The 26,270-nt window shown below is 41.0% G+C and overlaps 1 protein-coding gene across 3 annotated transcripts in view; it reads right to left on the reverse strand.

Moving 5' to 3' along the window:
- The window catches only part of LOC311269580 (glucocorticoid receptor-like), a 75,854-nt gene that overhangs the window by 16,867 nt on the left and 32,717 nt on the right, over positions 1-26,270 (reverse strand). For 2 of the 3 annotated variants that reach the window (XM_084373795.1, XM_084373794.1), the window contains exons 3-5: positions 11,297-11,466; positions 8,834-8,860; positions 2,270-2,386 (exon numbers count right to left, since the gene is read on the reverse strand). In XM_084373795.1, coding sequence (XP_084229921.1) covers positions 2,270-2,386; positions 8,834-8,860; positions 11,297-11,466 — 314 coding nt within the window. The remainder of the gene's footprint in view (positions 1-2,269; positions 2,387-8,833; positions 8,861-11,296; positions 11,467-26,270) is intronic. The other variant, XM_084373796.1, reaches the window with a different exon arrangement.

The raw sequence follows: 26,270 nt of genomic DNA on the forward strand, positions 1-26,270 counted from the left end.
TTACATGCAACATGCTGCTTTCTGCCCAGTAATGAGTCATAAAGTCTTCACTTTCCTGTGATAACAACTCTTCCATTTCTCAGAGGAACATTATTTTTAACATTTTATTCTTTTTTGCAGATGGGCACTAAGAGCGATAGCAAATTGCTGTGTTTTTGCAGACAGAACTGTATGTAGATCATTTGGGCATTTCACTAAATGTGCAAAACATGTCAGGGGTTGAGAGGTTACCATGAAAAAAACATGTTTTTTTTCTACTCTACCTTTTTTAATATCCTCTCCCACCGTTTCTATGGCAACTAAGAGCCTTTCTGTTGGGAGTCTGTCTGCCGATGTGCTGACGTTCATCAAATCCCTCTCTCCGTCTTTTCTGTCTCTCTTTGTGAAGCTACTTTCACCTCTGTGTGACAAACACTGGGCTGTTTACAGGTAATCTCACTCAACACTCACTTATACAAACCCCTGACAGCTATTTCATGCCCTAAGGGAGCATCAGCTGGAGTGACACAATGACCAAGTTCCAAGCACTCATGCAGTGGTTTGTGCTTCCCATGTCCATCTTCTAAACCCTCAACCAAGCTTAATGGTGTCACCGTGTCCTTAAACATTCACCCCTTGAAGCAGAATCTGGTGAAAGATCAGCAGGTGATCCGAGACTGTGGACTTGACAGTGGATTATGCACTGATCGATGTGTGTGAGAGAGGCGGCGCTCTCTCATGTCCATTTTGTAGCCTGTCATGTTTCTGCAATTAAAAAAATAATCTATCGTCTTTTCCAATTTTTTCTCACAAACGGACACACTGGGGGTTTTCTTTTCTTTCTTTTTTTTTCAAAAAGCTAGACGCCAAAATACATTTGCACAGCATATTTGATTTAACATGGTTAATAAGACTCTACTCTCGATGACATCTGTGAACAAATCCTGGCATTGAATATTGTGAAAGTGATATGCTGAAATGTGATGTTGTCTTGTGATTGGGCCTAAAAGGCTACAGCCTTGATTATTTCTGGTTACAGTTGGATAGTTTCCAAATAGCCAGAGTGCTAAATAACAAATGACAAAAAATGTATAAAGTAATTATGGAATTATACTGAATAAGTCTATTATAATACTGAATTCAATTCAGTATAGTTTGCAAGTGTAAAGCTACAAGCATGACTTGAAACACTGCAAAGTTTCATCATCCCATAGCTGTGTTTTCTTATTAGACTTTTCTCCTAATTCAAGCATGAGGTCTGGTGACATTGCATTTGAATGCGACTGCCCATTTCCATAACTTGATGGCGTGAGGGTGGATTGAGTAAAAACCGTACATATTGGAGGTCACAGGGCGAATGACGTGACCTTCAATGGAGGGGAATTTAAAAAAAACCCCTCTTAAAGAGACAACAAAATAAACAAGTATCTCATGGTGGGCATTCAATGTCAAATATATGTCAATAAAGTTTCAATTTGAAGATAAAATACTTGAATCAAATGTGCTTTGTAGCAACCAGGGAACCCGTGGATGTATTAAGGAGAACTGGATACAGTGTTTGACGATGGCCTCGTTCCTATCAAATAACACTGTTTCCATGTCAAAAATCTGAATTCAGGAGGAATTCCAGTTGAAATTGTCAACGGAGAAGTTGGAAAATCTGACTTCCCAGTCCAAATTTACCAAAAGTCTCCGCAGGGCTTCCTCATATCTTTTTTCCTTTTTTTTTTTGTACAGTTTTGGGCACACAGAGCATGCCCACTAACATCCTTCTCCAGCCCAGGCGGCTGAGAGCTCGTGCACCCTAGACTTTCAATGACTTCCTGTTGGCTTCACACCCACATGACAGACAGAAATAATTGAATCATACAGCAATTTTACACATTTTTAAATGTAACTGGACTGAACAGATCACATTCTGGTGATTATCTGAGTCATTTTGTGGGGGTTAAAACGATCAAAAAAATGCATTCAGCACTTTATGGGGGCTTTTTTCTCAATGGCTGTATGTAGGCCAGTGATGAACTTGATCTTACCCACCCATCACTTGCAACAGCTCTTGACTGTTAGCTTGTGGGCCATAGTAGTTAGCATGGCAGGAGGTGTGAATTTTTTAGTCAGCTAAAACTAAGTGTCTAATTTTATCCTCATCCTCTGCCTCTTGACCTACCAGTGTGGGCGAGGGAGGTATGGGTGGCAGCTACGATCCACTCTAACTGCTGCTTCACTCTGACTTTGAAGTCGATTTTAATGAGGGCCGGCCTGTTTTTAACACGGTCAGACTATATACCTTCCAAGTTCATTCCGGCTTGAAGACATTTCCTGAAGCGGCAGGCCGGACAGTTCTTCCTTCGGATCTTATCGATGATGCAGTCGTTTCTCCCTGCGCACAGGTAGTTGTGCTGGCCTGTACAGAGGAGAGGAGGAAGAGGAAGAGGAAAGAGAAAGAGACATATTAGCTAGCTAAGAAGGTTTGAGAAGGATTACCCTGAGCAGTATGTATTATGACCAACCTAACCACCTGCTGATTCTACTGTAAGCCTGACAAGCCTGTTGCATCCCTCAGTTGTCGAAAGCGCCACTTCCTTTAGCCGGCACTTGGAAAACACATGGCCCAACAATTAGACGTGGTCCACATTCATATCACGGTCCACGTGCTAGAGTCTAAATGGTTCGAATTTGTTTTCGGATGGTGATAGCTGTCCCTCATGATAACTCTTTCACAATCTGTGTATAAATGCCGGACATGATTAGGATTTGGGAAAATAAACAAAAGATAAAACGGAGATTTAAAGGAGACCTATTATGCTCTTTTGTTTTGTTTTCCCTTTCCTTCAGTCAAAGTTAAAAAGCCCAAAGTCTGCGCCGACAGGAGCTCCTGTCTCCCACAGAAAACACTGCTCCTCAAACACCTCGCCAGTAGCCCCGCCTTTAATTCTGTGACTTCTTCAATTATATATACACACCTATATTTAAGACATGGGGAGCGTTGCTAGCTCAGGCGTGTGTGAGCCGACCAGTCAGGGCAGACTCTGTATTCGAGAGGGGGGTCTTAAAGAGACAGGCGCTAAGATAGAGGGCTTCAGACGGAGGGGTAGTACAGGACGGCTGCATTGGACAGTGTGAGAAAAACTGATGTGTTTTTTAAGCATCGAAGCATGTAAGACAAAATAAAAATTATGAACCTGAACATGAGCAGAATAAGTCTCCTTTAACTTTTTATATATCCAATATCTATTGCTGCTGTCTTGTAGACCGGAAGGGAGAAATTATTTGCCGGCCCCAAACATTTTTTAGGATAAATGTTTGTCAGTCGTATGCAAGCAACTGTACGCGTATGAAACCGGCTTGACGATGACTTAAATAGTTTTGGATGTCAAAGGATAAAGCTGGCAATACTCGCCGTTTCTGTTGTATGAAACAGATCTGATAAAAAGACAAAACCAACCATGCATCTCTCAATACTTTCTGAATCTCTTGATTACCCTTCCTGTGGTTCTCAGCCCAATGCCCACGGGTTCCTGGTATGTTCACTGTGCCATTTCTGAGCAACGCTGTTTCACCTTGTCACCTCCGTAATTAAATCAGGCTGTGGTTACTGTTGCCACCTAAAGCCAGGAGGATTTATTTGACGTGGCGATGTCTTGCCACTTAGCATACGCAGCCCTGGCTACAGTAACAGTGTGCTTTAACACATACAGTACTTGTGAGGCAGAGCCTGAGGAGTGTCACATGAATCTCATCTTTACACCATCAACACATTCCTTTAAATTCAGACTGAGGCATAATCAAATTGACAAAATTAACAAGGGCGATGTTCCTTACGATGCCGTGGTCATCTTTAAGTTTCACTATGACAGCCTTCCTATGAAATCCAACCGTCACGATTAACTAGAATGACCTCTGATGTGCCAGATGAGTCACTAACCAACAAAGAACATCACATCATGGGAAACAGACCGTAGGTAGTGATTTAGAAAGACTCGACACCAAAGTTTTCTTTCAGAGAAAATGATTCTGGTTGGTTTTATTTGCCACATCCTTCAGTTAAAAGGTCATGGCAGAAATGGAAAAAACTATTGAGTGATGGAAGGTATCACGTATTTAAAGAGATTTACATGTAATTACATCCATCCAGGAGGTTTCGTTTTCACTCGTGTCTGTTTTATGGGTTGGTTGGTTGGTTTTTGTCAGCATGATTACACAAAAACTACTGAACGAATTTCCACAAAACAGATGAATCCAAGATTTTTTTGTTAATTTCTCAGGTAATAAATAATGGTTCTCGATGAAATCTGGCATATTTAAGGTGGCTGGTGTCTACGAGTGAGTGCAATATGATGCAGATGCAAATAAAAATCCAGATCTAGAAAATGTACATATGTTTTATTTGATATTGGATGAGGCTTGATTGAATTAAAGTGCCTGTTGGGCCTTGGCGGAGGTATGCGCTCTACTGAGTGCCAATCTAGTTCAAAGATGCTAACACTAGAGTTGCAACAATTAGTCGATTAGTTGATTAGTCAATCCGGTGAACTACTTTGATAATCGATTAATTGTTTTAGTTATTTTTTCAAGCAACAATGTCAAATATTTGCAGGTTCCAGCTTCATTTATGATGATAAAAGATAAAGAGAAGAGTCTTTGGGTTTTGGACAAAATAAGCAATCTAAAAACGTCACTTCAGGCTCTGGGAAGTTGTATCAGGCTTTTTCACATTTAATAGATGAAGCAATTGATGGATTACTTGTGAAAATAATCTGCAGATTAACTGATAATGCAAATCTATTGAAGCTGCCTCTTAAAACAAACCATCCACAGGTTTTACAGCTAGGTTTCTGCTCTTGTCAAGGCCTGGATTAACGTCTTCCTTTCAACTATTGGTTTCCAAAAAATGCTGACCTTGTGAGATCCTGGTCCAACAGAGAAATGAAGCACAATGAAGACACTATGCTAGTTGCAAAAAGGGCTTAGAAGGAGATGAGATTAGCCTGAGAAAAGTGGCTCATTGTTTACTCTACTGACTAGTTATCTGTGCTGCATCTTGCCTAAGGTGGGACTATTTTCAACTTTTTCAGCCTTCAGAGTTCAAAAGCACGTCTAATTTATGAGCATCTGCACTTTCTGGACGACTGGAGGGCACAATCATAGTGTTCTCCCCCATAACAAATTAGTGTGGACTTTGAGAGGTAAGGTGAAAGTCCTGCTCATTACTCACTTGGGTATCATAGCATCACTCATTATACATATATCCACGGCTGAAACCATCTTATCCAAAGTCAATAGTGCCCTGACAAAATGCCCTTTGGGAGCATAAATATCGTTAGTGATCTTTGAAATATCATGTGTTTGATGCAGCTTTTTGAACTAAAGGGCATTCAATAATACTGCTGACGCCACATAAAAAAAGCCAAAACAATACTGTTTGTTTTCCTTTAACTCTACATCCGCGATATCTCTGAAACCAACAATAGAGCTGCCTTTGTACCAGGTTCTGAACATGTGTTTGGCCACAGTACGTGTCTACCAATAAATCCAATAAAAATGTCTTGTGATCCCTAGCCAGTTCATGACCACACAGTGCAATAATTAAACCAAGACATCAGTAGTTGGCTGGCCGTGCTGTCTGGCCTCAGTATCATTCCTTAGAAAGCATTCGTGTTAAGTGTGCCGATGAAAAATATTTGCTAACCAACAGTTTTTCCATGATGAAAATAAGACGAGAATTTAATTAAAGCAGCCTTTGAAAACAGGAACTGCAGAAAGTAGAAAGAAACACATTTTAAAAGCTTCTTTCTTATCCTGACTGAAAAGATCTTATGCCTCCAAAGGCTGAATGCCTCCTTGACCTACTTTAACCTGCCAGTAATGTCAGCTACAACCTTTAATGGATCAAACCATGAAAACAGATCCTTACACTAAGCAAACATAACATTAGTGGGGTTCTGTGGATGTGGATATAACGTTAAAGTTACTTTTAGCTGGCCATCTATTGTGTTTGCTACATGTGGGAATGACTGTAGGATTAATGTGGGCTGTCACCTATCAAAATGTCCAACATTTAATACGCTCATGCTCAGGTAATATCAGTATTCTAACTTCAACATTTTACTTCCTGTAAAGGATTATACTATAGGGAAAATAAATAAATATTCCAATTTTTAAGGAATGATCCCTCAAATGGTTACCAAACACAAGGATTTTTAAAGTTTAAGCAGTAATGAAATGTAACTAAGTACATTTACTCTTCAGTACTGTGTTTATGTTGAACTTTGAGGCATTTCTCTCCAAAACATTTCGGATGCAAATGTTATACTTTTTACTCCACTACATTTATTTGATAACTTTAGTTACTAGTTACTAAAGTAATACACCCTTCACTGGGAATTGAATTATTAGAAATTACACCAAGCATCTTTTCTTGCTTTATGTTCTTAAAAGAAAAAAAAAAAGTAAAGGGAAAGTTTTCATATTGATGCATATCGTACAATATACATATCAGTATATCTGTGAGAGGCCAATATCAGCCAGCCAATACATTGATCAGGCTCTCGACTATATATTGTATACTGCTGGCTGTCAGACTTTGGTAACACTGGCCTGTGGAGTTACTTTTATAACAGTGAGTCAGTTCATATTTAGTTTCCTTTCTCATGCAGAGCTTTGCATTACACTGCCCTCCTGCTGCATGCTCACAAGTAGGTGAACACTGATACAGAAACCTAAATGCACATTTATGAGCTCGGGCAAACAGTGAATCTGGGCCACCGAGCAAATGATTAGCTCAGCTTAACGATGTTTCAGCACTGCAGCGCCCTGCATGACGGTGGCTGAAGCTAAATACATTCTCAAGATGGAGCGAGCAGGTGTCAGTACTGTATATGGAATAATGTACTGTAACTGTAATCATTCACAGTACGTATGAATTAGGTTTTATCTATATTAGTGGGAAATGCAGTGTTTCTCCAGACATTTACCAAAATAACAGAAAGATTCACCTTTGGAAACTACGAATAATCGCATTCCACAGAGACTGGAAAAATTAATCTGCAGGGTTACTGGTGTGATGACAAGATAGCAGCCTGGGTTCTGCCAGTTGCAGCCATCGCTGATATCACAGGAAGTCATCGCAAACAATGGCGTAAACAGCCATCTGTGGTGTTAAAAGTGCCAGCTGAATCTCACCGATATCTTCTCTCTGCCCGGCCGTAGTTAAGATCAGCATGTAGGGCTGCAGCTAATGACTGTTTACTCAGTGGTTAGTGCTGTCAGCTCATAGCAAGGAGGTCAGGAGTCTGAACCTGACCACTTCCTTTCCTTTTCAGAAATAATGACTTGTTACTTAATCTGATAGTCTGTAACTTAAAAGGGAAGCAACTCATGAATGTGTGAAGCTATGACCAGCAAGTGTTCGGTATTTCAGCTTCCTCATTAACCAAATACATTAAATTACAACCTGATAACCTGTGAAAGTCACATTTGAATACTCATAAATATAAAAGTGACTAAAATCAAAACTAAAAATAGCCAGTCTGTTGATGTGTTTCCTAAAAAATGTGTTCATTGAAAAACTTGCAGGTATCTTAAGCACTTACAGCCCATTATTTATTCATTTAAGAGGGTGTGAAAGTTTACAGTGGGAAATAAAGCTGACACTCCTGAAATCTTTTTATTAATCACTTTACAAAGTTTTTTTTTATGCCCCACCAATAACCGCTCATCACCAGCTGAGTGAGTTCCTCTTTTCTAGTTATTTAGATTTACTGAAGTTCGGAAAACTAGAGAGGGGCCTTTTTTCATCTCAAGACTAGAGTGATACTTTTTTTACGCACCTGCATCTGAGATTGTTTGGTGGAGGACCAATACTGCCAAAATTACAAATAAATAAATAGATATATGAATCAATATATAAATTATTATGCCATTAAATGCACCAAAGAGAATAATAAAAGTAAATGTGGGCAATAATTAACTTATATTTATGTTCTGTGTTTATTTACCTTTGTATAAATCCCTTACTTGTTTACTTTTCCCTTACTTTTATTAATTTCTTCATTTTTTAAAGTTAGTATTTACTTATGTATTATTTTCTGGTGAGCCTGAGCTCGTCTCTGATGGCCAACAGTGTGGGAGCAATGATCAATCTATGCACTCTGATGTCAATCAAGCAATAGGCAACAATATGTGTCATTAATTGATTTGTTTGTAAGTTAATTAGAAGTACACAATTTAAAAGCCAAGTGAATGATCTAAAATAAGCATAATCATAAAGCTGAAAAGCATAAAAAGCAAAAGGTTTGTAGGTACAATTCACATTTTAAACTCAAAATACACTGACATCAGTTAACAGTGAGTCCAGCAGGATGTGTTTAAGAGCAGAAACCTGCACGTGGCCTAAAAACAGTTATCAGTAGAAACCGTGAAACACATAAAGCAAATAAAACACATGAACAGCACAAGTGAGGGGGGAAAAAAAGTCGAGAGGTGATTTTTGACATCAGGTCTATGGATGTTAATGTGTGTCAAGTGCAGAAGAATAACCCTAATTAGAGACAGGGGTAGTGATTGCAATTATTGGATCTACCACCTGTGATGAGGTGGAGCATTCAAGGAGAAGAAACTAAGGAGCACAAAATCACTCACAGGCAATTTACGCTGACTTGAATTACCAAATCAGAACATTTGCATGCATTAACAGATAGCTGGCAGAGGAGGCTACGCATGTGTCGAGGCAGTCTGGTCATATTTCAGTGCTGAAGGAGTACAGGCACATGGGCAAATCAGAGGTGATAGTATTACCATCATAATCATCATCATAGTTGTCATTGTTGTTATTGAAAGTGCATTTATTTACCATCTGTGTTTTGTCGTGCTCTCCATCCTTCACCATAGAGACAACGGACGGAGAATAGAGAGGGGGGAGAAAAACAAAAAATAACAGATATAACTCTTTCAGTGCTACTGTAAAACTTCAGTTTGCGTGCTTGGCATTTACTCCAGCACCACAGAATTAAAAAATGATATTATGCTAGAAAACAGTCAACAATCATACAACTCTTAAAGGGTAACGCCACCAATTTTACACCTTAAAGTGTGTTTACCAATTAAAGAGTACTACTGCATTTGTGAAAAAGTAGTATAAAGCCTTTTTGTGGCTGCAGAGGACGCTGCATTTCTTTCTCTCAACACTTTATTGTACATACAGACACATTGACAATACATAACAAAAAAATCTAACAACACAAAGCCAAACAAAAGATGATCTTATTCACAATGCTGGAGTTTTCATGTCAGAAGCATATTATATAATCATTTAATGACTTCTATGTCTTTTTTCTTTTTAAGGTTAGATATAGAGAAGGAGGTGCTAAACTGTTTAAGTTCATGATAAAGTGCAGGAAAGTTGGCTTGGATTCTGTCATTTATCTCTTATGAATATGGAATTTCACAAAAATAATAAATAGTTGTATAATATACAGCATGATATCTCCATCTTATCTTGACTAACATACAAAGCCACATCAAAACATACTTACGTCAACATCCATCTTAAATTCCTATTTATAGAAAGTTGGCTTCATCAAACCAAAAACATTCTTGTGTCGGTACAGTGAAAAGAAAAACATGAGAAATACTCTCTTGTTCCAGTCCATAGGAAGCTGCACGTAATCTGGAAAATTGCCTCCAGTGGTGTCACTCAGTGGCTAAGCTGCATTGTGGGTAACGTAGGCACAAGAAGAATGTGTGGAATAAAAACGCTGATATTGTTCTGCTGTATCGATTTGTACTCATACGGCACCTTTTTTAATTCCATGCATTCTTCTTCCTATTTTTAACAAAGTGGCGCCTACATTACCCACAATGCAGCAGCCACCGAGTGACATCACTGGAGGTATTTTGTCAGATTATATGCAGCTTCCTCTGGAGCCACAAAACGTTATACTACTTTCTTTCACACATGCAGTAGTACTCCCCGAGACCTGTGAACACACTTCAATGTGTAAAATTGGAGGAGTTACCCTTTAACTGTAGCAGCACAATTCATCTTTATTAATGTTTTTACACATATTTTCTGAAATGTTTGATTGAATGCAGGAGACTAAGGTTTCATAATCAACCACCAGCCATGATTTATTCCTGAACTGTTGCAGAAGTAATTACATTTAGAGTAATGCTTCCCCTGCAGCAAGTTTGGTCACCAGCTGTATTTGTTTCACCAGCAATGTTAGTTACAGATATAGAGGAGAGTGACAGGTAGAGATGAAAGAAAAGGACAAAGATGGCACTCTGCAAACTGGAAGAGATTAGTGTGGGTCATTTCTGTTCATTTAGCACCAGCGTTGAGTCAATAATAAATACAGACTGGTTTATTTATTGTCTGTTGTTCATGAATGCAATAATCAATTCACAGTTACATACTCCTCAGAAAGCCTTTTCAAACTAATTACACATCTGCAGAGACAGATGTACACAGGAAGAGGACGGAGAAGCAGAGAGAAGCGGGGGGAGATGGAATGCATGGCAGAAAGCCTTTAACACAAATTACTTTCTGTTTGTCAGGTGCATTCCGGCCCTCCCATCTCAAGACTTTGTCAAGGCAATTAGCGCTCGAGCTGTTTGCCTGTGAGACAACACCTGAATACATTATCAAAAGAGGCCCGACTGCAAGCGAAAGCAAAGCAGAAGAATGGCTGTCTTGCAGGCTCATGTCTTATTAATCCTCTATGAGTATACTGTATGACATGTTAATGGTTAAGTTCCCAATATGTTAGCTGTCAATCAATATGACTTAGCAAGGCACCTCCGCTTTGATACAGGACGAACAGGAAAGGCAGGAGAAGAGGAGGTGTTGACATGCAAGGTCAGGACTAAGACTCAAACCCACAGAAATGCAAGTATGTGACGCATGGCTTCTAAAGCCCCGACATTTTACTCTGACCTTGGATTTTTTGCAGAATAATCTAGTTTTCTGAGATGTTTCGCAGTTGCGCAACAGCTTCAAGAGCAGATCTTATGTAAGTCCAATGACTGAGAATCTTTGGGACAAGATGTACGAAGTTAATGGACGCTAACCATCGCTATTAGGTGCACATGCACAAGGTTGTGGCTGCATAATGTCGAATACATGGACATGAATATGCAAATCTGATTATGACCTGGTGTAAATGCGGCCACAATGTATCGGTTCAAAATGAGAAACGTTGAGGGGGAAATAAAATCCTCTCAAAAATGTGTGGAGATTACATCATTCGACTTCTGCCGGTAGCGTCGTTTCTGAGTGAGGGCGTGAATGGATGTCGGGGTGTGTGAGACCAACCTTCGACGGCCCTCTTAAAGAACACCTTGCAGCTGCCGCAGGTTACGACCCCGTAGTGGCATCCCGAGGCCTCGTCTGAACACACCAAACAGATCTTGTGCGTCTGCCCGCTTGGCTTGGATTGGCCCGGCAACGCAGAACTGCTGGTCTCTCCGGCTCTGGGTGACGAGCTGAGAAGCGTACAGAGAAAGCAAGGAAGAGAGAACAGTACGTTAAGATTAATGAGCTGCATCCAGTTATAAAGGCGTTTGTCACAAAGTCAAGGTAGGCTGCAGAGGGCTGGTTTACGGGTATTGACGGTCTCAGTGGTATGTTGTGCTGTTGCTAGGAGATGTGAAAACCCTGTAGACAAATTTGGCCGGCTATGGGAAATATCTGAACTGAGAACAGATAATCAGTCTGATTGTGCCGCTGTTTTCTCTGAGACTTTTTCTACGGTCATGAATAGAAATCAGATGAATGAATGTTCAGAATAAAAGTAGTATTGCTCAAAGAATAAAACTGTAATTTACACCCCAAAAAATATCCTACAGGGAAAAGAAGCAGCTAACTGAAACAACAAAAGTATTTACTGTACTGTACCACAAAGATGTAATACAGCACAGTGACCTCACTGTAACTGACTGGGAGGTTGTCCTCAGATTAAGCTCTCTGATGTGATATAGTTGATGGTTTGTTCACGTTGATGAGCTTACAAGGGTGACTGATCTGGCCCTAAAAAAAAAAATAATCCCAATCTGTTTAATCACAAGCATGATCCATGATCTAATTTTCTTTTTTTCTTTATTCCATAATGCCCCGTAGACTCCAGCCACACTTGATAAAGCCTATGATTTCTTTTTTTCCCCATTTGCATCATAGACAGACTGCATTAAAGATTTTGGTACAAGCTCCTCATCTGCCCCGTTGCCGGATATAACTCATGTTGCATTATTCAACAACCCTCCAGGATGTTGAAAATGCGATGTTGTGATTGCAACAATTGGTGGAAATTCAACCGATCCCTGTGAATTCCGCGTAGCCTCGTAATTTCCTCGTAATCCCAAAAAATAAAACTGCAAATACAATCAAAATCTTTTGCGATTCTCATTTGCAAATCGTTGCAATAACAAAACAAAAAAAAAATTTCAGCGGCAACAGTCTAAAAAATACAGCGCAGTCATGGAGGGACTGATCATTTACAAAACATCAACCAAGGAAGAGGATGTGAAATAATACATTCAACCAGCAAAGCCATCTATTGGGACACATCACGTCCACATAGCACAGATCAACTAGCCAATCAGGTTGAGAAAAAACAAAATTAAGATGTCGCTGAAATTGATCAATGACTTATGACAACAGTGGAATCTGCAAGTCGTCGTCCTCCAAGCTTGGTGCATTACAAAGTGTCTTACAAAAGCCATTGGCTAAATTGAAATGGTGGTACACGCGAAAAACTCATGTTAGAGTGGCCGCTATCACTATTCCTGCTAATGTCCATGCTGTTACTAAACTACTAGCCACACCCCCCACTCTATGAGAAAGAACGTTGAATGTCCGTCATCAGCTCGTCCCTCGGAGAGCTCCCTGATCATTTCTTCATTAATGCTTAATGTGTAATCACACAAAGACAAACCCAACGGAGCCTATCACTAAATCTCTCGTGATGAAATGATGTCATTAACCTACAGAGACCACAGTCTATAATTAGACTTAAAGTAATGGTCACACCTGAGTCTGGCAACCAACACCAAGTGGACAGATATGTTGCAGGCAGAGTGCCAGCGTGTATGTTGGGAGTGTGTTAGTTTACGGGGCGTGCTGCAGCCAAGCAGACTCCAGACTAGTGTTAGACTGACACGGCTGTGTAATCCATGACAAGAATTTGACCGCATTAGAAGGGCTTAAATCTTTTCTCTCTTGTTTGTTTTGGCAGCACACTGGTTTGAATGAGGGCATTATGTAACAGAGTTGGCTCGCTAAGCTTGATAATGACTTTACATTCAGGCCTATAGATATCTTAGCCCCTGCTGGTGGTGCTGCCGACTAATTCTCCAAGTGTTGCTCCTGCTGAGCTCTCGAGACAAGAGCGGGGAGAGGATATAAGTGAAACTTGTTAGTGTCCATCTCAGAGATCTGGAGCCACCCCCGTCTCCACATACAAGCGCGACTTAAATTCATGCGGGTGCTTCATGGTCATTGGAAAGACGACACTTGCTTATGCAGATTGGACAGCGACCAAGGTGGAGTAGAGGTGGTGGATCCTTGGAGGACGACCAGCTAAGGAGTTTAGCCATAGCTTAACACTCATTCCTGACACATGCAGACAGGTTAAGATAGTAGCGGGATTTAGAAAGCGATGCCATCTTAGCTTTTGGCAGTCAAAAGTAGACGACCACACTGTTTTGCAGATGGCATAAACAGACAGGGTGAAGGGAGAGCTGGGAGCTTGTTCCCAGAGCCTGGGAAGGGGAGCGTGACATAGTCTGTAAAAGATGTGCATTGTCGGAACAAAATAATACCGTATAAAGTCAAGGATCCAATAATACGTTTCATTATTTATTGGTATTTCATCAATTTTGAGAAAAAAAATAAATTGACCATGCTGCAATAACAATTCAGGAAGGCCAATACTGATATCAGAGAGTTTAAAATTCAGACTTTATACAAAGAAATTAGGTTATCAAACAGCCTGACAGAGATATGTAATGCAGGCAGGATATTTTACAGTTTAACAATAAACTTTATTGTTCAAAATCATATCAAAAGACAGATACGCAGATACAGATATAGCTTTGATAGGCCGATATAGACCAATAATATCAGTCAGTCGATATATCGGTCGTGCTCTAGTTGACATATTAGAGTAAAAGGTTCTTACAGAGAGAATTTACTGACATAGTTTACTGCTGTTCAGCAGCTTTAAATATGCACAACATGTTATGGAAGCAGACAGCCCAGAAACCCTGAAAATTGGCCGGTGCATTTTCGCCCCATGAGAGAAAATTCAACTCAGTCGAACTTGAATAAAAATGTGGTGAAAAACACAGCGAGGCAAAAAAGTTTATTCAAACAACAAATACACAACTCAACCACAGACCTTCAAGGTTGCATGACTAACACCTAAATGACTAAGCGCGGCTCATTCCGAAACATATCAAACCCACAACTTATGACTGTTTTTTACTGTATATGATAGACGTACAGTAACCTCAACAAAACTGTGACCCAAATTTGACACGAAAACCTGTATTCAAACCCAGATATGTGCCCAACTGTCATTTTCACCTTGCTGTGCGATGGATCCTGTACACACTGTTAACTTTAAAAAATACAAATTAACAAATTCAGCTCAGTCTTCTTCATGACATGTACACACTACACTCTGCTTGAACTTTAAATGCAACACTATCACTCCTCAAATTTTGGCAGATACTTTCTAATATGTACCGGTCTTAACTCTGGATTGTCGGTCTGGCAGTAGTAGGGTATTAATAGAAGAGGACCGTCCTCTTTGAACCCACCCCTCCCACCCCCTGTTATGAGGAGTATGGTGTCCTCCTGCTATGTGCTCATCTTTCTGGCTCTCTCATTACTTGTCAACTTAAAGCAGCTATGGCTGGATTTGAGTGAAGATGCTGTGAACACTCATTATCGGGCAGCGCTTGACCTGCGATGGCTCTCTCGAGGTTTGTTCAGCCACCGGAAAGAAAGACAGACCGCCAAGTGAAGCGGGAGATCACATGACGCCAATTGAAGCCCGTGTAGGCATTCGCACAGTGTTTGCTTTAGCAACTTGGGGTTTTTTTCAGATCATCTGAGGTTGTATTAGCTACAACTGCACCGAAAGAGTTGATCTACATCTACATCTTCTTTTTGATTGCCATTTTTGGTTCTTTGAAATGAGTTTGAAAAGGTCATGATACACAATTGTATTCTAAAATGCTGGTAATGTAAAATGGCCACAGGGTGGTGTTTGAATTAAGCACTCATAATCCCCCCCCCCTACTCCTGCTCCAACTCACATGCTCCTCCCATCGCTGAGCCAACAAGTGTGGCTCTGAGCCATGCAGCGCAGATTCAAGCCTCATTAGGAACGCCTGCATACTGGACCAGAGTGCAATAAACATGTGCACTTTCTCTCTCTCTCTGTCGATCTCCCTCTCTTGCAAACACACACACACACAGCAAAAGTGACTTGTGTTTGAGCAGCGTGTGTTTAACAGTCTGGTACATACGTGCAGAAAATAGAAGCGTAACAAACACACCTGCGCACACAATTATAAAAAAATAAAAAAACACATAAAAGCAGGCTGCAGCTCACTGCCCTTTGCTGCTCTTTCTCCGCCCACACTGTTCTTCATGTGCACTCATTTGTGTCTGTGTGTGTGTGTGTGTGTGTGTGTGTGTTACTGCACTGCACTTATAAAAGGCAAATGTAACAAAAATCTGACCAGGACAGACACTGTTTACATCCTGAGACATGCTGCCAATCAGCGTTCTAGCACCTATAAACATCTCTTCCTGAGTGTGAGCACATGCTAGCAGCATGTGTCAATCCTGAGAGACGGCGCATAGCGTATATTGGAGCGCCTTGGCAACATGACTCGAGAGAAACAATAAATTAAATGAATTCCTGCCGCGACAGACAGTGCGCGCCTGCAGGATTTTATCAAGAAGCCTCACAAACGGCATATTCACAAGACAAGTTGTAATCAGTTTTGACAACAACCAGGATGTTGATTTTCAATTAATCACAAGAGCACGACGACTGTTTATTCAATCAAACCGCAGCAGCTACAAGTCATAAATGTGTTATACCTTTCCTTAACGAGGAACGTTACATGACGAGGCGGTGGAAAAGACAGATCAGCACTAATGACAGTCCACAACAAACAAAGCGGCTGTAGCAACTACGGAGGCAGAACTGAACTGGGCTGACCTGCTGTGTCGCTAGGGGACTCATATACCAGTGACTGCAGTGGGAACCGATGAGAGGACAGCTCTTTTTCCATTCAGATCAAAGCTTTTTTAGGCCAATATGTGGGAGCAAGACGGTATGAGACGGGCGGTGGGAGAGCGGTGGTTTCTTTCGGCAGAGACATGCAGAGTGTGAGAACATTTATAACGCAGAGGCGTGACGCAAACATGGAAACAGATCTGCTTTGCCAGACACATTATAGTAGACATTTGGGGGAAACTAATGTAAGCTTTGGCGTAATTTCTGACTTGCTTTCTTGGGTAAAAAGTCTCGCCCACTGTAGCTGTTTAACGTTTTAATTTTGGTGGGAACTGTCTTAAACCGTTGGATAAAGTTGTAAAAATACATCGTCTTGGAATAGAAATCTATTGTTTCTGTTTCTAATTGGCAGTTCTTTTTAAAGCCTGAATGCGGTGATAAAGCCTGAGTGGGCAGAAATGATAAATTTACATTTTTTATTAAATACTCCAAGCACATTTATCTGAGATGAATTGTAATGCATGCTAGTTTCTGCAAAAATATGCAATTCCACCTTTTTTTATGGCAACCTCAGTAAACATCCTCCACGTTCTGCCTACTCACTGATAGTGAGTGGGCTCTCTGAAAGGCCGACCATTATCGGGGACCCGTAGAGGAGGTGGTGTGATCTACATTCAAAAAAGCAAAACTGACGATGATATAACACGTATTCACCTGGTCTGCCCGCACAACTGATATTCACTGGACTGGGTGCTTAGTCTTCGCTTACACAATATATATTTTTTTATCAATATTGAGTGATATTGTTTGTCTCACCTCTAAAAGCAACAAAACAGGTCTCATTTAATCATTGCAGCTCTACTAACAGTTATATTCACAGATTCAGCAGATTGTTTCCCATATTAATCCATAAATGTCAGAAAACTTCCCTTCCCCGTGACCGAGTCCAAGTCTTTAAATATCTTGTTTTGTCCAACCAGCAGTCCAAGACCCAAAAGTATTCAGTTTACAGTGATACAAAACACAAACCCCCCCAATAAGTCCTCACTTTGGAGCAGCTGGAACAAGCAAATATTTGGCATTTTAGCTTAAAAAAAAATGACTTAAAGAATGAAAGATTAATAAATTAATAAATGGTTGCTGATTAACCTTCATAGTATTGATAGTCCCACTGCATTAATGAGTCAAATTCTTCATATTGTTTCTTTTCTTTAATAAAAATGCAACAAAATAAATGCAGTAGAATTATATAACACTCTGTCGCCTATCTACCCATTATGTAAAACATATATTTTTAAATCTGTTCGCTGACTTTATAATCTTTATTGTGTAATTTCACTGTTTTACTGTACTTTGTTCCCTTCCTGCCTTTCTCCACTCTCACTTCCTCTCTCTCAATCGCATCCGTCTCTCTCACCCTCCCTCTCTCTCTCTCTCTCGTTGCTCATTCCCCCTCTTCCTCTTCCCCTCACACCGCCTCATCTGCCAAGGTTATATAATATTCGTATTACTGCTGCTGGGGCAGACGCCTCCTCCCTCTCCCTCTCCCTCTCCCTCTCCCTCCCCCTCTCCCTCTCCCTCTCCCCTCCCCGCGCTCAGCCTCTCAGCCAATCGAGTGTCACTACTGGCAGAAGTATGGAGGAGGTCAGGCGAGTCATGGGATTATCCAACTCACCTACCCGGAGACAAGCGCGCACAGCGTATGTGTGCGTTTTCTGCATGTGTGTCACTAATAGGAACCCTGCCTGCGAGTGTGTGTGTGTGTGTGTGTGTGTGTGTCTGGGTCGATTTGCTCTTTGCATTACTCAGTGGAGCTTTTTGGTTGCTAGAGAGGGGCACAGTTATAAAGCTACCCTTGTTTCAGAAATCATCATGTGATTGTGTGACGGCTCCCTCTTTTCTTCTCTCTCTCCCTTTTTCTCCCGCTAAACTCCACCCACCCACACACACACACCCACCCGTCCTCACATCCGAGTGTCTCCGTCTCCCACACAGTGAGCGCTGTCACTTCAATCATCATTTCACAGCGCCGGCCTTCTTTATTCTCTACAGTTTGAGTTGTTTGTAGCCATCGACACAATGTATTTTCTCCCGCGGAGTCAACGGTCAGGCGTGACTCACTGAAAAAAACTACCTGACTGGGACCTTGTTGCCATCGATTTATGATCGTTGCCTGTCAGAAGCAGAGGCAGAAGAAACGCTGTTAGTGAGGCTGGAGCGATGAGACGTCACTGGAAATAATGTGACTTGGACATCTTATGAGTCAACTTTGGTATCTTTTCAGCAGGAGCTCAACCTTCCTTTAACCTTAACCGAGCAGTGTTTGTGCTTTACCATATTCAAAATGAACCCTAGTCATGGGCAGATAAAAAAAAAAACGACTGACAAACGATGCTGTCATGCCGCCGGGGGCAACAGCGCCGAGAAACTGCCTGGAGTATTTTGTCATCTTGGTTTGGAGGACTCGTTGGTCAAGGCGATACAAATTCCTCCATTCCATCTTATTTGACAACATGATGCGAATAGAGTCTCATAATCCAAACTAGAATCTTTTCAACCCCCGAGCAGCGAGTTTGTCCGCTGGGTCTCTTTCGAGCCCTGAAGGCCGGAGCGAATGAGGTGAATCATACTGCAGCAGAAGTGAAAGCTCAGAAAGGGGAAAAAAACAAAAACAACTTCATAATTCAGCCGAGCTCTTTGACTTCCCCTCGTGCACAAAGTGACAGTTAATGACTGCGCCATCTCACTATTGCTTTTATAAGAATTAGTATTGCATCTCTCTCTCTCGGTTTTATTTGTGTCCGGAAACATGCAGGCAGAGGTGCTCATAAAGAATCATTAGCAAAGCAGCCGCGGTGACGTCTCATTAATGGCAATTTCCACTGTGACTGGCAGTGAACTGGGGAACTGTTAATTCAGATTCTGCTCCGCTGCCTTCTTTTCATCTGGCCTGAGCACAGTTTTCCGTTTTTTGACTCAGATTCAGATTTTATTTACTCTAGACCACACGTCGTGGCATGAAGTGCAAACGTAAAACCGAACAGCAGTACAATGGTTCAGAGAGCACAAATGAAGTCCTTTGACGAGAGGCAGAACATTACTCAAAAACACACCTAGTCTACGTGCTATCCTCGGTTTATCTGTTTGTAATAATAATATAAACACAAACGGATGGTTTCTAACATTTTGACAGGTACTTCTTTGCGTCCTCGACACTGCATGCGTTTTCTTCAAACACGTTCTCACTCCCAGCTCGTCAAATTTAGCCTTCAGCTTCAAACCGTGACGCTCAACCTGCTCCTCTAGCATCAGTTTTGGATGTGAAAGGCTCCACAGTCAAGTTAACACTGATACATTATACCCAACATCTGATTAGACTTTTTAAAATAACGGCCCAGCGATCAAGTTAGCAACAATGTGTATTACACAACATCTGGTTACACTTTCAAATTAAAGCGTGATGAAAAACGGTTGTAATTCTAAGGCATATTATGACTTTTGCAATGTTATTAACACTTTTAAACTGTCGCAGTTTGGCTAATTGTACTAAAAAAAAACCCCAAAAACTACTTAGTTAGGGTTAGGAAAAGATCTTTCTCGCTCATTGTGCTATTGCACTAGAGAGGCCGCTTCAAGCGATGCTACAGAGATACCTACAGCGTCAAACTCTGGCTATTTTATCAATCAAACAAAACATGATACACATCCCTCTGACAGTTGTCATTACAGTTACTGCAAAAACGTTTATTCCTTTCAGGCTGTGCTCCTGTTATGTTAGCCATTTTGCCATTAGGAACTCAAAATTTACAAATAGCCCAGTTTCACCAGTTACTTAATAAAGCTAATCTACGATGAACACAACCCACAGGACGTGACAAATACATTAAGACGCATGACAAGTCAAGTTGAAAATGCGCGAATTTGAATCTATAACTGCTGTTTAAGGGCGAATAAGAGCAGCTGAACATAAATAAACTACCTAGAAAACTGCTTGGGGATCCAATATGCAACCCTTCCTGGAAGCAAAGAAGTAGAAGAAGACGCAAAAGTAGAAAGAAGATGAAGCTTCATAACTGTGAGTGACCTGGCCTCAAGGCTGCACAATAATTTAATATCTCTGTTTATTTTCTTTCAGTGGAACCATGCTGTGAAGGTCAGAGGAAATTGTGGATATGAGGATATTGTGATGTACGATTATGCTGTCAAAACACACGATAACAAGTGCATTGTATTTAGGAAGTGACAGTACGGGGTTATGAACCCTGATAAGCGATATTTGAGGATTGCTCGACATCATATAACGTTATCTTGCTGTTTTATGGACATCGGTGTGATTATTTAACGAGTGCGTGTGCGTAGTATTATGATATAAAAATCATTACTGTGATATTGATTTCAGGCATACAGCATCACGCGGCTCAGTTGTCTCTTTGCACAGCTTCAGTTATATATAGAGAGCGTGTGTAGGCAAAGCAGATCAGCCCAGAAAAAGAACAGATGACACTTTAAGAGACAATCAACTTGGAAAGTGTGTTAACGGGACAGACAGCGAGGCCTTTTTCTGTGACTTTGATGATGTCCTGAGCAGGAGAGAGCAGTTGAGGGCAGCTAAACGGGAGACACAACTTCCACTGTTCCTCTCTGAGAAGGGTACGGTTTAGGCTAGATGAGGTCACATGTTAAATCCCCAGTGTATAGCTCTGCTGTATTGGAATGTGGAGCTTTACAGGAAATTGGGCCACATGGTGCGGACCACAGGGAGCAGAATGAAGGGCAATGGCACAGTCTTTCAAGTTTATCCCTGTTTTAGTCAATGTCACTTCTGTTCTGCAGCGCTGTAAGTGCACGCTCATCGTGGAGTTTGGGAAAATATAGACTTTCTGAGTTGTCTGAACTCAAGTGTATATACGTCCTGTCGCTATTTCAACCTGTTGTGTGTCGGTTTTAGTTACTTTAACCAAAATACCCTCAAATTGTGGAAATGCTGTAAAAGACTTATTAATTGTTGTGAGCAGGCAGAAGGGAAACAAGTGTTGGGGAGTAGTTCACATTTAATTAAACTAGTAGTTTAACCATATTTTGCTCTACTGTAGCCTGCTGGTAGTTCAACTACATTCATGTTTGTATATCTGTGTGGTTAACGACTGAAACAAACAAACAATGTTAGACCGTATGTATTTATTTTACCATGGCTAATTTAATTCACATTCCTTGAACTTTCCCACAGTGGGATATTCTAACTTTCTGGTTTCAGGGCTCCAGGGTGCGACTATTTTGGTCGCACATGCCCCCAAAAATCTGTCATTGATTGCACCAGTGTGCCTAAAATTTGGCAGTGTATTTTTTAAACAAGTGAGGTTATCGCAATTTCTCGTCTTTGCAACTTTGTTCACGTTTACAACCGCTTACATAATATGTCATTAAAGTGAATTAAAATGCACCTGTTCAGTCACTGTAAAAAGTAGTAAGTCTGAAGCCCCGGGTATGATCTGTGAACTAGTGGGCACTTGCAATAAACTCACTTGAGTGGCATTTTTTGCATCATAGTTTGTTATAACTTCATGTCTATGTATTCTATGAAAGTAGCTTTCGTTAACCGAACTAGGTTTCTCCTTCGGGAAGCTTTGCTTTAGTTCAGCGTCTTCCTGTGTGAAGTGATTGGCTTTCACAGCTTTGCTTTTCAAAGTAGCTTTTGCCGACACTGACGGTAACACTCACCAAGAAATGACTGATTTGCAAACCGCAACTTCAACTGAAACTATTACTCATCTGTTCTAATGGCTGTTCAACCGGAAATTCTAATGGTAACTACTTTAGTAATCAATTAAGTCACTGCAGTCATTTCCAGAAAAATCAAGACACTGTCACATTAAAGGGAACATTTTTGGTTGCAGCCTTATTCCCAACCAACCATAGTTTTACCATTATTACTGACTGAGATATTCATGTTTTTTTATGAAATTACTTTGATTGTTTAATCAAAAGGACCCATAAAATAATCAAATACAAAAATGAAGACCAGTGCCCATCCCTTACTCTCATTATCAGCTAAATTAATACAAAGTCTCCTCAGCGCAGCCGCTAAAATCTAGCAGACATTTTCTTTCCTAAATGAACAAATGATCATCTTCCTTGATTATGATAGACAGAACAGCAGTGGGATAATTAATTAACTGACACTGATCAGTTAAGCAATCATTTAAACTTGGACTTTCCATTCATTAAAAGGGGACATTTTCTGGTTTGTACCGAGGCTGTAAATCCCATCTGTCCACAGCACTGAGGTTAGAACATGTGCTCAGCATAACCTGCAGCTCATCTTCTGTCAGCGTCTAATTTATAACATGAGGAGGGACTATGCTGACCCATCCTGCGTGGGTGAGTGGGGACCCTTATCCACTACCTGGGAGGATGGGTCTAACACTGCTGCAATAAAGCCTGTGTGTGTGTTTCTGTCCGAGTGTGTGTGTGTGTGTGTGTGTGAAGGGAAACTTCAATTGCTCCCTGCAGATTCGATTTGCTGCTGACACATTGTGTATCTTAAATCAGATAGATGGCCGGGGCCTGAGGGCACACAGCACCCATTTCCCCTGGTGCCCTTATGTAATTAGCTTTCATTTAGCACCTTAATGCTTTGGGCCCCCACAAATTATCCACAAGAAAGTCTTCTCTCCCCTTTCACCCACTCTCTCTCCGTCCCCTGACAGAAACGACCCCTTTCCTCTTTCAACACTTCATCATTTATTTCCATAAATATCACTATCAATCCTATCGCTGTCGAAGTGGCATCTGACAGGGCGTGTAACCGTTAGCTCGCATTGTCACTTTATTTCTTGTTGCTGCGAACAAGAAGCAGCGACATGCAGCATTGCGAGCCAACAGCGATCATGTAACAGAAAGCCCACGGCTATATAAATATTTATCAAGGCCATAAACATGTAAATCACAATGACATAAACAGCCTACTGTTGGAGGGGAAAGCTTTCTACCTGCTGAAAATCACGTCCAACAGTCTGGGATAAAACTCAAAGTCTGTTTCCAAAAAGAAAAGGCAATAAAGACAATAATATTGAATCAGTGCGAATCAGTTTTCAATGAAAACACTTTTTTAAAGCATTTGGATATCTGCCATTGAGGCTAAATAAAGATAAAGTTAATGGGAAGGAGTGCCCTGCTGTGGCTAGAAGAAAAAAAGTCCACAACCCATTCCACTGTTTGGCCTACATTAACTGGACTAAAGCACATAAGCGGTTTAAACATAACACACAGCAGAGAATGCGGGCTGGAGCTGACAAAGTGTTGAATGTCAGCCCACTATAAACAAAATACAGTAGAGGCTGAAACTCGATATGTGCACCCGGTATCACCCTGAGGTCGGACCTGACTAAGCTTAAGAAAATAGGCGTTTGTGACCTAGGAAATGGAGAAATAGACGACAGCTAGCTAACATTACTGGCTGCTCGCATCGAACAAACGGACGCCGTTGAGTCCCATTATTGAATTGGCATTATATCGCTGCCTGCCCGCCAGCAACCGATGCATAGAATTGGTACTGACCTGTGGTTTAAATGTATCTCTCTCCCCCCGTACTGTATCTCTGTATTATGCAGACCCCAAAGTGTGTAGTCAGAGATGTGTCCCCTGAGCCTCACCCTGCTATAGTCAGTATTGCTTCTTCATGGTGAAAAACAGGTCACGCATACAGGCAGGCAGGGCGGCAAGTGGGCATGCAGAGCTAATAGGCAAGAATGCAGAGAAAATGTTCAGCAGCGGCGGCAGCAAGATTGGCAAAGGAGAGCTGTGACGGCTTAAGCTGACTAATGGAGGGTTAAATTTACATACGCCCACCATCTCTGTCTGCAAAAAGATTAATGAAGCTGTAGATGCATACAGACAGACAGACAGACAGACAGACAGACAGGGAGATAGAAATGAGAGAGCAGGAGACCAGATCTGAATTGGGGCAGGTTCCAGATTTACTAGAACCGGACATTTGTTCGGGGGCATGCTTCTCATTTTTGTTTATTCTCTCGCCTGTGATGTGTGTGCCAGCGCAGGTTTAATACAGTGGAACAGTGGCAGTGCTCAGCGTGTCTCTGAACGGCGCTACTGTGTAATGTAATCCCTTTGCCAAACTAGTTTCCTGTCATGCAGAAGTCTGTCTAAGATGAAAGATCACTTACTGCAGCATGGACGGAGATGGCGGCGCTGTATGCAGCCAAACGGCACGGAAGTAGTTAGCGCAAACACGTCCAGGTGGAGAATGACAATGAATATTTGCATTTTTTCATTATTTTACCATATCATTGTGACTCATTAGAATTGGGTTATGTGTATGGCAGCCTAACTCTGCCAAAATAAAATGTTATTTACCACAATCAATAAGCAGAATGTCAATAAGAATCTCCACAATCTAAACATCCCTGTGCGGTTGTGATACACAAGCTAGAACTCTCCTAACAGCTGATCCATACTTCATCCTTTTGCCCAATATGATTTCCCTCCAACACTGAGATTTATCTCTTATCAACGGCCGAGCAGAGGAAGGTGGTAATCAGCTTCAGTTTGCCATCAAATAACGTCGATGTGGTACAACTGCAGCAGGTGTAGAAGGCTAAATTTCCTGTATTTCTTTTGTTCAAAGTTCTGCAGGTAAATGCAGCTGAAAGTGAAGACTGATTGATGGGTCTCACTGAATGATGTATTCAAGTGCAACTGTAGATTGGAATAAGCCCCCCCCCCCCCCCAACTGTACTTCCTTCCTGATTGGTTATCAGCATTTAGCATCGAAATGCAATTCTGTTTTTGCAGCCTCTCAGTGCTGGCTTCTGTATTTATGAGAAGTATATTCACAGGCAGTATACAGCACATAGTTGGCATGTTAGCTCAGGCGAGCAGCTGCGTTGTTACCAAATAAAGCTCAAATTACAAAATGTACGTGGAAGTACTGCTTATCTAAAGTTTTGCATTGTGATGTCCTCATGAGCATGAAAGGTTTCAGTCCATGAGCAAATACTGGGTCTCTCAATTACACATGGCTTTTTTTTTTTTTATCCTGTGACGGTTCCCTATAAAGCGCTTAGCAAATGTCACACTGAATTAAAAAAATCAAGTAAACATGAGCATCACTTCTGGTAATGTTCTTGACGTTAGTAATGGTTCTTATGATACAGATGTGGAAACATGCAAGTAAACATTGCAGATATGAGATTGACTGGAGCAATGAACCCAAAAATCCCAACTATTGGTTTTTCTAAAAACAAAAAAGAAAAAAAAAAAAAGCTTCTGCATCGCTGCAGCTTTCAAATGTACTGATGTACCACAGGGACAACACTACTAATGTATCGAGCTGCCTGCTGAAGTGCAACTACAGAGGTGGTGTTTACTTTTGTTGTCCACAAGCTGTCACGTGTATTTGTTTTGTTAACTTCTTTGACCAGTTGGTGACAAAATATCAAAGTCCTCAACAATACATACAAATATACCCTTACAGCATCTAAAATGTAAAGCAAGGAATCTCTGTCTGTCTGCATGTCATTTAAATGTCTTGAGAACTGAAGGAACAGAAACAGCTTCATGGCTCTGCAGACTGAAGCTGGGCTCACACGCGATGCTGCTCATGTAATCTCATGGGGAAGCAGACATAAACAAAATGGAGATTAGCGTGGTGCGACAACTTGCTGTAATGCCTGGCAGTGAGAAAAAAACAAAAGCTTAGAAGGTTACATGAGTCTGGATAAGTGGTCAACACTGGTTTTCTATTCTTCAGCGAGAACTGGAGGTGAGATTTTAAGTTTCTTTCAACAGAATTATGCTAGCTAACGTTAGCCTCAAAGGCTGGAATATTGCTTTGCAGCACCGTCAGCTGCTCCGAGACGCCTCTTGCATTGTTTGTTATGGTCCGGCTTTGGAAAGTACCGATGTAATCATCCAGATTTACATAAAATATCTTAAATATCAGACATGTTTGATGTTATCACGGTGGCCCCTATGAGTCTGTGAGCAGTTAAAGACGCTTCATACTGGATCTGT

Source organism: Pagrus pagrus (genome assembly GCF_965226575.1).
Source record: "Pagrus pagrus genome assembly, chromosome: 14".
Lineage (NCBI taxonomy): Eukaryota > Metazoa > Chordata > Actinopteri > Spariformes > Sparidae > Pagrus > Pagrus pagrus.